Here is a 12083-nt window from a genome sequence, read left to right on the forward strand (position 1 = left end):
CTTCCCTGTGGGGAGACCGTTCTATTCCCTCCTCTACTTTGGGGTTCATGAGGGACTGGAACATGAAGGCAAAACAGGCTAGTCAGCACACTGGAGGTTTCCAAGGTCTGAGCGCACACTTCCCCATCCCTGACTCCAGGGGCACTTCCCTCACATCCTCACCTCATGCTCAGTTTCCTGGAGTCTCTACTCCCAAATTCCTCCTACTCCAGCTAATTCACAGAGATGTTGATCTCTGGAGCCCTTGGCTTATACATCAGCTCTGACTGTGGAAGAAAGGTCCCAAGATGAGTTGGGAATAGGCAGAGACAGAGCAGAGAGAAAGGGACCCAGAAAGTGAAAGGATATAAACCCACATTGAGACAAAGATCAGGGTTGAAAAAGCCCACCAAATTGTCATCAGACCTTTCCAATCCCATGGGTTGATAAACTAGGTCCCTTGCCCTATAAAGAAAGATTTCCCTCACCGCTTCGGTGTACCTGTGTCAGTGAGGAGCTAAGGGGAGTGATTGTGTTCAGGCTTAAGAGAAATATTAGACTTTAGGGATAATTCCTGGTCAAGAAGGTCCTCCCCACTCCTGCCCCCTTCTCCTGAGAGGGCCCATCCTGCGGCTTACATCTTCAGTGTCACCACTAAGTGAGTACTCTGGCTCCAGTCCCTTCTCAGGGATGTTCCTTTCCTTCTCTGGCATCAGCTCGTCCAGCCAAAGGAGTTCCTGTGGTGAGAAGACCCACTCCAGTGCCTTTCGGACCCCCACCAGGCCCAGCAACTGCAGGGATGCAAACCAAAACCCAGAGCTGTCAGCAATAGCAGCAGAAACATGAACTACAGTAACATTCGTTGAGCATTTCCTATGTACTAGACACTGTGTATTGTTTCACTTAATGCTAACACATTCCTACGAGGTAGATATAATTGTTCCCATTGTATAGAGAAAGAAACTGAGGCCTTGAGAGTTTAGAAACTTCTCAGAAGTCACATAGCTGGTATGTGGTTGGTCCTACTACAAAGCCTATGGCTCTTAACTTCCTCAGAGCGTAAGAATAAGGCCAGAAGCCACCTGTGTTATCACCTCACTGAGTAATAAAAGTGCCTGTATTGCCTCTCCCAGGACCTCAGTTTTCTTTTGGACTTTATATTCCTACTTGTGGTTGATCAGCCCAAAAAGGTTAGAAAAATAGAGTTGAATCAGGTATCCCAAGACTAACCTATCCGTAGGCATCTCTTGGCCATCTTTCTTTGTCCTAAAACTCCCAACCAGAGCTAGGGCAAGTGAGAGGGGAATGTCTTCCTCATGTGTAGGCTTTGGCCACCCTCCCAGGCTCAGAGTCTCCCAGGACCCCCAGGACAATACCTAACCTGGCCCCAAGTTACCATGAGGGGGAAGATGATGGCTGCAGGAGTAGATTTGATTATCCAAAGCAGACCCAGGCAGGCAAGCTGGATAGCTGTGAAGAGGTGGACCCTGCTCAGAGGCACATATCTCAAGAGGAGGAGGTCTGGCTGGTGTTTTGCTGGCATCAGTAATAGCTGTACCCTCTTTGTGAACTAGGGGAATAAGAGGAGAAGGAGAGCAGGGTGTTCAGCCTGGAGGGTGTCACTGTTAGCTGTCCAAGTCCAGCGTGAGCGGGAAGTCAGAAGGCTCCCTTGGTGCCCTCCCCATTCAGAGCCTGGCATCAGAGTTCCTGAGCCCAGGAGAGACAGGAAGAGGAGAGGAGAGGACTTGGCAAGTATAAGCAGAAGGCACCAGCAGGAAAGAAGAGGAGGAGTGAGACTGCTCGGTGATTCTAATGGGCCCACCTGGATGCTGCTAATCGCTGCCACTCCCATGTACAGGAAGATTCCATAGAGCACAGGCATCGGGATGAACTGGTAGAAAAAAAGTAGAGAGCTGGCAAAGGAGTTCACTTCTGCTAGCTGCCCAGATCCACACTCCCCCACCTCCACCCCCACCCCAGCCTTAGGCTCCAACCCCAGCCTCTAGCATCCACCCCTAAGCCGACCCAAGTCTTTCTCTTCCTTTCCCACTTTGCATGCCTGATACTGAAGCTTCAAAATGGTCAGATGAGGTAAATTTTATAATTTCCATTTCACAAAAGGGGGAATTGGGTTTCAGAGAGATTAAGTTAACTTGTCCACTACCTGGCCTACTTCTCCTATCTTATCTATCACTTTCTTCTTCGCTCCCTCTGTTCCTGCTATATAGCTTCCTTTCCTTCTCTCAGTATGCCGAGGTTTATTTCTATCCTTTGCGAGGCCTTTGCTTTGCTTTGCTATTTCCCTCTACCTAAAATGTTCTTCCTTGACTTCCTTCTCACTACTCAGGCTTCTCACTGCTCATCTCTTGACACCCCAGAAGTGGTGGGGTGTCTTGACACCTTTCAATCTAAAGTAGACCCCTGGCACTCTTAATCACCTTACGCTCTTATATTTTTCATTAGAAGTAATCACTATTTGAAATTTTCCTGTTTTATTGTTTTAATTTTTTTTTCTGTCTCTTCTCACCAGACTGCAAGCAGTGGATGGTCCTCTTTTGATCACCACTATATCCTCAGTCTTTGGAACAGTGCCTAGCATATGGTTTATGCTCAGTAAATATCTGCTGAATGAGAGTCACCTAGTTAGCAAGCAGCCAATCCAGTCTATCTGGCTCTTTCAACTACTCTACTCTCACCCAGCCTCCATGACCTTTCCCTCCCCAAACCTTTCCTCCCTGGTGACTCTTGTATGCCATTCTCCGTGTCCTCACCTTAGCTTGTTGAACCTTTCTACGATTACTTATTACTTAATTTTTGTTCATGTGTGTATGTTGCTGATAGGGGCTTGGCTCCATATCTCTTTTCAATACTCCTGTCTCCCCTTCCTCCCTGCCACTTCTCCCAAGTGCCTAGCAGAGCCTTGCACATGGCAGGTGTTCTATAAACATCTGGTAAGGGAGAAGTGAAGGGGTTTTGTCTCAAGGTTTTCCTGGGATGTGATGATCACACTGTTAGTCTGAGGTTTGTCGGCAGGCTGGAGCAAGACTGCCATACCTCTTGGCCCATAGGGGATGGTAGCGTGCCCATACCCGGCTCCACTGGGTAGAAAACCCACCGGGTAAGAGTTTGGATTCTCAGATAGATCTGAGAAACTAGCTCTTTTGGTGGCCTTTCGTAAGCTACTTAATCTCTTTAAACTTCAGTTTCCTTGGGGCACCTGGGTGGCTTAGTCGGTTAAGCGTCCGACTCTTGATTTCGGCCCAGGTTGTGATCTCACGCTTGTCAGATCCAGCCCTGCGTTGCACTCTGAGCTGGGCGTGGAGCCTGCTTAAGATTCTCTCTCTCTCTCTCTCTCTCTCTCTCTCTCTCTCTCTCAAAACAAACAAGCTTCAGTTTGCTCATTGGTGAAGTATGAATGTCTCTCAGGGTTCACGTGAGGATCAAATGAGACCAAGTGTGGAGAAAACTTAACACGGTGCCTAGTGCACAGTAAGTATTTAGCCAGTGTCAGTTCTTGCTGTATTTGTTATTATTACTGCCCTGCCCCTGATGCCAGCCTAACAAAGGTACCTTCAGTACAGGTGCCAGGAAGATGGAGGCTCCTGTGAGGATGAACACCACCAGGCCTGTCAGCCTCTGCTCCCTGTGGGGTGAGGGAAGAGTTAGCTAGGGGCTGGGAGAGCCCCCAGGGTGCCTGGCTTGGAGATGCTGACCAGAGACCACTACAGGCACTGGCAGGAGGGAAGTGGAGAGAGCCCTTCCCCCCCACAGCCCCCCCAATAGTAGCCTGGCAGGGAGGGGGCCTTAGCATCATGTGTAAAATTGGTGGAAAGGAAGGGGCAGGGCACTTGAGCTGGGATGTTCCAGGCCTCTCCATCAGCTCAAGCTCATAGTTGCTCTTTGTTTTTATTTTTTATTTTGGTGCAACGTTAGCGATTTTTACACTGCCATAAAAACTTTCATTTCACAGTTTCAAAGTTGATTTCACAAACTTTCCACGGATTGTGTTTCCAACGGTTAGAAAATTGTAACTTTGTAACATCAGTGAGGCACTCCTACCTTGCGGGGGGGCGGGGACGGGGGGGGCGGGGGGGGGGTTGTTAGGTGGCACCTCACCCTTCCTTGGCCCTGGCCGCCTCTGCCTTTGTGTCCATGAGGCTCCTCCCACGGGCCCTCCCACACCCATGGCCAAGGATAAGAGGGAAGACCTGACACGCCCATCTCAGCCCGGAGCCCACCCATTCACCCCACTGCAGTGTTTACGGAGTAGTGAGAGAGCCCTCTGGAGGCTTAGAATTTAAGCTGTCCAAATCACTCTGCCTTGTACTCCCCTGCACCACCTTACTGACTGATCTCTCACTCTGGCCTCCTCAATATTGGCCTCACCTGATGCCAAGGAAGCTCCGGGGTTCCCCCAGGACACAAGCTGTGCTCTCTCTCCGAAGACTGTCCATATGGGCCAGGGAGATGACTGTGGCTGAGACATACCAGGGCAGCCCAAGCACTGATGTGAGCAGCAGCAGCACAGCCACACAGAAGAGGTCCAGGTGGAAGCCAGCTCCCTTCTGCAGGTAGTGGTGGAGCATCGAGGATGAAACTAAGCCAGATCTGGGCTCTCTGTCCTCTGAAGTGGGAGAGGGAGGGCCTGGACCCCACCCTGGAGTTTCTGTACCTCGGTCTAGGGGCCTCTGGTCCTACCCAGCAGGTCTTACCCGCAGTTTATATTCGGCACGGTTGAGGATGACCGCTGTGATCTGCTGGTCCATGAAGATGAGGATAGACAGCAGCAGAGCAGGGAGGGCGGCTGCCATACTCAGCCACCAGGGGTTGGCTCCAAAAGGTGACACCAGCCATCCACGCCCAGGGAGTGTGGGCTGGGAGAGGGCATTCCATGGACAAGTTAGAGAGGGTCTCCCAAGAGCACCTCACCTGCACACCCCGGCTTTGGCATTCCTCCATAACCCCCCAACCCCCTTACCCCAGTTCCAAGACCCTGGGTGGTAGGTGGGAGCAGTACGTGTGCATGTACAACTGGTTGAAAGCATTCCAGTGCCTTAAAAGAGGGCAGAAGAAGGGGAACCAGCCTGGGAGTTGGGCTGGAGCTAGGGGCTCTGGATTTTGGTTCTCAGGTGCCCTCCCTCCCTGCAAGAGGAGGAGATGGTGGGTGAGGCCTGCCCACATTTCTTGATGTACAGAGCCCTCCTCCCTAGGCACCCCCCGCCCCCTACAACCAGGGTGGGGCGACTCAGGCTCAAACCTGCCTTGATCTGGGGCCAGGGCAGGGCTGGGTGTGTCTGCGTCTGCTCTGATTATAAGCGTCTGTGTGGGGGAGGGGACCCCAGTTGCCATCTCAGATTCTGAGCCCCTGAGTCTACCCCAGGTGGAGTCTCCCTGCTCTCCTGTCCTGGGGGAAGCTGGAGAGGAGGTCTCCAAATGCACAGGCAAAGTCTAGGTGCTAAGTCCGTGCTAAGCCTTGTCCTGTGCACTGCCGTGCCCTTGGGAGGGAGCTCCAGCTTTAGCAGATCAGAGCCGGCAAACAGGGGTGCAAAGAAGACAGTGCAGAGTAGTAGGGTGGGTAGGGCCAACCTATGACAACAATAAGTAACATTTTTTGAGATCTTGGTATGTGCCAGATGAGTGACTTACAATCATCTTCTGTGAACCTCAGAACAACTTATAGAGTAGCAGCTATTGTTATTTATTATTTTCATTTTACAGGTAAATAAATTGAGGCTCATTGATGAGAAATGTGGGTTGGCTTGCCTAAGGTCACACAGCTAGGAAGTGGCAGAACTGGATCTCGAGCCCAGGGCTGGCTGACTAGAACCCAACCTCTTAACCCCTAATTTATAATAATAACTCCCATGTTTTCTGTACCCACTGTGTTGGCAGCAACACCTCATTAATCCTCACAACAACTCTGTGAGGTCATTATTATTACTATTTGTATTTTATGAGCAAGGAAATGGAAGCTCAGAGGAAGAAAAGCATGGTATCCATTCATCTTCCTCCTCCAAAGTCCTGTCTGCTGGCCCTGCTCTCCCCTCTGTTCTACACTCCCAGCTCTCACCTTGAACTCGCTGGGCACCATGAGCTTTGGTGTGGCTAGACCCAGGAAGGAATCGAGGCCACAGCCCAGCAGCATGGCCAGGACTGAGGAGAAGTCACCGAGCACTTTGCGCACCTGGCCACACAGTGGACACTTGGTCAGGTTCAGGCCTGCCAGCCCCCTCCCTCTTTACCCTTTCCCATTCACAGACAGGGCCCAAGGCCAAGAGGCAGTACTCTCCCACAGACAGAGGTAACACTCACCACAGAGGGGAAGAAGCGGCTTGTCTTTACATGCTTGAGGGCCGTGGCTATGAGGAAAGAAGTAAGGAAGAGGAGGACAGAGAAGAAGGCGATGTCTGGGACTATATGACAGCCGGGACCACGAGGGTGGCCTCCCCGTCGGGCACACTCGGGTGGGGGCAGCAAGGAGGCATTGACCAGGCCTAGGTCCTGTATGGAGGGGTGTTCAGGTATGGGGTTATGGGTGGCAGAATAAACATTGACTGACACTCACTGAGACACCAAGGGCCCAGGATAGGAGGTCTCCAGCCACAGCAAATGTCTGGGCCTCTGTGAACTGTAAGGGTTTCCCTAGCCTGTGGGGAGGGAAAAGCCAGGAACCACTGACTTCTTTGGCTTCCACCATGTCTTTCCCAGGACTCTCCCAGGAACTGGCCCTCACCATGCTTGAGATGTCATCTCTGTCTTTTGGTTCTGTCTTCTTCCACTGAGACTCATTTCCTGGGAAGCAGAGAACAATCTGGGTATATGTGCCTCCTCTGGAAACCTCCTCCAGCCCCTCAGGAGCCTGATCTCATGGATCCAACTGAACCGGAAAGTTCTTAGTTCTGACTCATCTGTCTTCTGACCCTAAATGCTGTGCTCCTCAGGACATCTCCCAGTCCCTACCAATTCCTTACGTCTCTGTATCCCTGGTGCCCGGCATAGGACCAGCCAGAGCAGATGCCTAGCAAATGTTTGCTTAAAAGATGAGCACACCAATCTGTGGGTTTCTATCAGGACCAGAACTGGTTTTGCTCATGCCTAACACAGAGTCTGGCGCTCTTGAGAGGATATCTCTTTCCCATTCCTGCTGCTTCCTTGTGCAGGGGTATGTGCAAGTGTGAAACTCTGAGCTGCTCTCCCCCTCAGTCAGTCACTCAGACTAGGGGAAGAGCAGCAATTTATTTGATTGGTGAATTTGAGAGAAGGAATGGAGCATGCCTCTCCCTGTCCCTTCCTCTCCCCACTCTTGGGAATAAGCTGCCTGTCCTGTGCATGCAACTTAGCTCTGCCCTTCTGTGGCAAGACAGTCCCTGTCCAGGGCAGCCATGACTGGGTGGGTAAATCTATTTAATTTTGGTTTCATTGTTAGGAAGCCCGTTTCCCCATAGATATAAGCATGTTCTTCTATCAGCACTGTCAGAAATAAAGATGATATTGGGGCACCTGGGTGGCTCAGTCGGTTAAGTGTCTGACTTTGGCTCAGGTCATGATCTCGTGGTTCGTGACTTTGAGACTATCTTGGGCTCTGCGCTGACAGTGAAGATCCTGCTTGGGATCCTCTCCCTCTCTCTCTGCCCTTCCCTGCTTGCTCTATTTCTCAAAATAAATAAATAAACTTAAAAAAAAAAAAAGGTAATACTGGGCCTGCTCTGTTACTTCTCAATGGATTCAAAACAAAAGTGGGGAAGAGTGCTGCTGGTCATTGGGAAAGTATTCAGAATTTTGTTGAACTTAACAAGGGAGACAGCAAGGGGACATCCCCTCCCCCTCCCGCATCCTTCCCCATCTCTTCCAGCTCCGTATTCCCCTCACCCACCTCCCAGGTCTGGGTACTGGCAAAAGCAGCTGTAGGCAGGAGAGCCAGGGCTCTGGATGGGATAGGCACTGGTCAAGCTCAGCATTTTGCCCACAGCATCGTAGATGAAGATGAGGCTGATGAGGGCACAGAAGCCTTCTTCGGTGAAGCGGGTAAAGTAGCGTACCAGCACGCTGGCCTCTGTGGCCACTAGTGCCAGACAAAAGGTGGCCACCCAGATGCCCACCCATAGGCGGAAAGGCAGGTAGTCCAAGCTGTAATCTCTGGGGGAGTGAGACACGGAGGGATTGCCAGGGCTGTTCTGCTCCCCACTTACCCCAGGTTAGGTACCCCTGGAGCCAAACAGACAGCTCCCTCCCTTCCCTATTGACCCAGCCAGGATCAGGCCAAGAGTGCAGCTAGTGAGGGTCCGGTGAGGGTGGGGGTGTTCTCCTACCTGCTGAAGGAGAAGAGCAGGCGTTCAAAGACCAGCACTGGCCCCGTGCTGCTGAGGATGGTGAGGGGCTGGCCAGCCATCAGGCAGAAAGCAGCTCCAGCCACTGCAGTGCCCAGAAAACTTTCCAGCACCCCCTAGAAGCCGGCAGAGGACCCTGTTAGCACAGGACACTGGAGTCCTCAGTACAGCCACCCAAGCTTCCAGGGAGCCTCCACTGCCCACCCATTGCCCCAGGGGTAGCTAGCAGAATACTGAAACTTGTGCCTGCCCACCCCCCCTCACATCTCCCGATTCACCTGAGCACCATTGGTGGCTTCCCCCAGCAGACCCCCAAAAGTGATGGCGTTAGTGATGGTGGCCAGGTAGATGTAGAGCACAGCCGAGAAGCACTGGGGATGCAGCGCGTCCAGGAAGTCACTGGTGTACCACAAGGCCTTCCGACGCACATCCTGGACAAGGCCCCCAAACAGCCTCCCACCCATGGTTTGTCAGTGACCCAAGTGCCCACACCCCACGCCCCTATCCCTGCTACCTTCCCTGTGACTGGTTGAGCCCCTCCATCGTGAGCATACACCTCTGTGCCCCTGTGACCCCTCTCCCCTCCCAGGACCCTTACCCCTGCTCTCACCCAGCTCACCTCACCTGCCTGTCCGCTGTAACTCTGGGCTGGGCGCATGTGGCCAGTGACCATGTCTGTCCTCAGCCAGGGCCCCATGCTGGGCAGATGGGCCCTTGACCTCCCTCAGTTGTGAGAGGAGCCTGAAGAGAAGGGGAACCCAGGTTGCCTGAGGATCTCCAACCAAAACGTGACTGGGCCTGCTGCCTCCTGGTGGCTGCTCTTATCTCTGCCAGCAGACTCTGAATCCAAAGACAAGTATCCCTTTCCTGGGATCCCCTCCCCTCCTCCACAGTGGAACTGGACCCAAGGTCTGTGGAGAAGACCCCCATATACCTTTTGTGCTGGGAAGGCAGACATTTGGGTGGGGCAATCCGGGCTGTCGGGTCCCACCGACCTGGAGGAAGCACTGTCACCTCCTCTAGGAAGGCATCCAAGGCTGCCAGAAGGTCATGAAGGCTGCTGGCCCGACGAACTGACCACTGGAATTGCTAGGGATAGGGGCAGAAAGGGGCAGTAAATGCCGATCTGGACCTTTACATGAATCTTTACAATCTCAAAGCTAGACACAAGTCATTCAAGCATTCCTTCATTAATACATGCATGCAGTGGGTATTGGGGGCCTACTGTGTGCCAGCAGTGTCCTAGTTAAGGGGGCTACACTGGTAGCCAAGAAAACTTAAGTCCTCATGTGCACAGACACAAAGCCACGCTCTGCCTCATTGCTGTATTCAGTCACATCTAGAGGCCACAGTGTGCACTCTCACTGGCAAAAGTCTGCGCGTGCGTGCACACACTCACACACGCACGCGCTTGCCTGCCCAGCTCACCCGGTCACTGAGGAGGACGGCCATGGCCCGGCCCATCTCATGATAGCCCCTTCCCAGTGTGGAGGGACCAAGGAGGAGGCAGAAAAACCTGAGGGAGGAACCAGGCGCCAGAGAAAATAAGAGACTGCTATCCCACAAGGCAGCCCTGACCTCTGACCTTCCTACCAGCCCCCATTCATATGCTCATCATGTTCACACCTACTTTGCAGCCCTGACCACCACCCCCTCCCCAGACCCCTGAGCACCATCCCCACTCATGCCCCCTCAGAGAACTGAACCAGAGACTTCTCAACCCCTTCCCCAGTAGAGATCCTTCTGGGCTCCAGGACCCCCGACTCCCCACAGCCTCACCTGCTGGGAAGGAGCACCTCAATGAGGGGCCCCAACACCACTGGATCTCGCAGTCGTACAAAGGCCCCCAGGGGCCGTACCAGGAAGCCCAACTCTCCTGCCAGCACAGCCCCTGCCTCAGCCCCTGGAGGCAGCTTCCGTCTCAGAGGGTTCTGATGCTGGATGGGGGTTCAAGGAGACACATGGATGAGTGGTTACGTGGGAAGGCAGATTTTGGTGGGGTACTGATTAATAATGAGGCCTGACTCCTCTCCCAGCCCTGCCCAAGGAAGGACCACAAACCTGTTCCTTCAGCGGGGCTTCCTCATTGTGAGAAGCCTCTCTTGGATGAGCAGACCCTTCAAAACACGATCAGGCAGCGAGTAAGAGTACAGGCTTTGGAGGTGGACACACCAGGGCTCCCTGACCAGGTTTACCCGTGATAAACTATGAAAACTAGAGTTCCCCTCATTGAGCTTCAGTTTTCTCATCACTAAAATGGGGCTAATTGTGGTACTGCCTCACAGGATGGTTGTGAAGATGAAATGAGAATATACTGCATGTAAAGCTCCTGGCACGGTGCCTGTCAAGAGCGTCCCTTCACAAAACTCTGGCCCCTCCATTCTTCTCCCCTCACCGTTACCTCCACTTCTCACCTACGAGGCCTGGGTTGAGGCCCCGGGTTGAGAGGTCTGAGCCAAGGTTAGGCTGCTCTTAGTCCAAGAAGCGCAGGGGGGATCTGGGACCCTCCCACCCAGGGCTTTCTGTCCTGGGCCCAGGGAGGGGCCTCTCACCCTGGCAGGGCCTGGTGCCTGTGGGCTGGATGAGATGCTGGGGTCTCTGCAGCAGCAAGGCCTGCAGCTGCCCTCTCAGCTCTGGGCTCAGCGACTCCACTCTTGTCACCTGTTCTAAAGAATAGAGATGGGTCTTCAACCCTCTCCTGAGAGCTCCCTGTCCCCACACTCTTCCCCTTTCCCCTCTGCCTGGCTCCCTTTCCCTTCTGGGAATCTCAGGAAAGGTGTCCCTCCATTCTGCTTTTCCATCTCCTCCCTGTGACAGGGACGGATAATCCCTAGGGTGCAGTGGGGTGAGCTCTGGAAATTTCCAACGCTTTGGGGGGAAGTCTTAGGGAAATGGCATAGCTACTCAGGCCCTCCCTGTACAGGCTCCCAGCATACCCACGAGCTCCAGGAAGCTCTGAGCTGGACAGTCCAGCAGCACAAGGCCCTCGGCCAGTAGGCTGCGGAGCTTCTGAAGGCTGGGCAGTGCCAGGGTGGGCACGTGAGGGACACTCCACCGGCCTGCACCCACCTCCAGCTTCTCCTCAAACAGCACCCACCTGTGGTGGAGAGGAATAGACTGTGTTATTGGGGCCATCTCTCCTAGGTCCAGGTTGTGGGAACACAGGAGAGCCAGAGAAAGTAGAGCAATGGTGGGGGGGGGGGGGGGGGGAGGCTGGGCCCAGTGGTGCAAAGCATGCCCCTTCCTGGACATTCACCCCTCATCTGGGGTCTTGGGGAACTCAAAAGTAGACTGCAGAGAAAACTGAGCATCATGGAGGGTGAGGGCCTGAATTGGAGAGCACAGAGAGGAACTCTTAATTGGGGCAGAGAGCATCTCCCCAAACAGGAGGAGTCACCAGCTGGGGAAGGGGCAAGACCCCATAAAATTGCCCTGGGTCCCACTCACCTGCCTGTCTCTCTCCACTCCAGTGCCTGGGGCCAGCCCAGAAGTTCATTCAGTTGAATGAAGAGCAGAGGGTCTGTGGGTACCCCCCGATCCCCTCTGTCTGTGTCTGAGGTGCCATCAGGGCTGGGGCAAGAGCCAGGGCCATTCTCCAGCTCTCCTGTGGGCACATTTTCACAAGCACTGGAGACTTCAAACTCTTCCTGGCCTGGCAGCTTCATCTTGGGGAGGCTTGCACAGACTCCCAGAGATGGTGCAGTCCTAGGTTTTGAGTCCTAGGTTTTGAGCCAGGGGCCCTCTGGCTGGCTGCATTTATAATGCACGCCCACCCTC

The 12083-nt window shown here is 53.4% G+C and overlaps 1 protein-coding gene and 1 long non-coding RNA gene across 5 annotated transcripts in view; one reads left to right on the forward strand and one right to left on the reverse strand.

The window, feature by feature from the left end:
• Window positions 1-12044, reverse strand: part of SLC4A9 (solute carrier family 4 member 9) — a 13531-nt gene extending 1487 nt beyond the window's left edge. The window contains exons 1-22 of one of the 4 annotated variants that reach the window (XM_058734591.1): window positions 11754-12044; window positions 11243-11403; window positions 10859-10972; window positions 10368-10423; window positions 10086-10243; window positions 9735-9822; window positions 9241-9395; window positions 8931-9047; window positions 8585-8759; window positions 8289-8422; window positions 7853-8115; window positions 6713-6771; window positions 6292-6480; window positions 6050-6163; window positions 4958-5032; window positions 4692-4853; window positions 4366-4544; window positions 3550-3622; window positions 1802-1870; window positions 1376-1549; window positions 618-770; window positions 163-266 (exon numbers count right to left, since the gene is read on the reverse strand). In XM_058734591.1, the coding sequence (XP_058590574.1) occupies window positions 213-266; window positions 618-770; window positions 1376-1549; window positions 1802-1870; window positions 3550-3622; window positions 4366-4544; window positions 4692-4853; window positions 4958-5032; window positions 6050-6163; window positions 6292-6480; window positions 6713-6771; window positions 7853-8115; window positions 8289-8422; window positions 8585-8759; window positions 8931-9047; window positions 9241-9395; window positions 9735-9822; window positions 10086-10243; window positions 10368-10423; window positions 10859-10972; window positions 11243-11403; window positions 11754-11971 (2940 nt within the window). In that variant the 5' untranslated portion in view covers window positions 11972-12044 and the 3' untranslated portion in view covers window positions 163-212. Of the gene's footprint in view, window positions 1-162; window positions 267-557; window positions 771-1375; window positions 1550-1801; window positions 1871-3549; window positions 3623-4365; window positions 4545-4691; window positions 4854-4957; window positions 5033-6049; window positions 6164-6291; window positions 6481-6712; window positions 6772-7852; window positions 8116-8288; window positions 8423-8584; window positions 8760-8930; window positions 9048-9240; window positions 9396-9734; window positions 9823-10085; window positions 10244-10367; window positions 10424-10858; window positions 10973-11242; window positions 11404-11753 lie in introns of those variants that run through there. The other 3 variants (XM_058734609.1, XM_058734581.1, XM_058734599.1) reach the window with 3 other exon arrangements.
• Window positions 4438-7651, forward strand: LOC131514561 (uncharacterized). The gene is made up of 2 exons (XR_009263129.1): window positions 4438-4550; window positions 6688-7651. It is a non-coding gene; the product is annotated as an uncharacterized LOC131514561 (long non-coding RNA).
• Window positions 12045-12083: the final 39 nt, after the last annotated feature.

The sequence above is a fragment of the Neofelis nebulosa genome, chromosome 1 (assembly GCF_028018385.1).
Source record: "Neofelis nebulosa isolate mNeoNeb1 chromosome 1, mNeoNeb1.pri, whole genome shotgun sequence".
Lineage (NCBI taxonomy): Eukaryota > Metazoa > Chordata > Mammalia > Carnivora > Felidae > Neofelis > Neofelis nebulosa.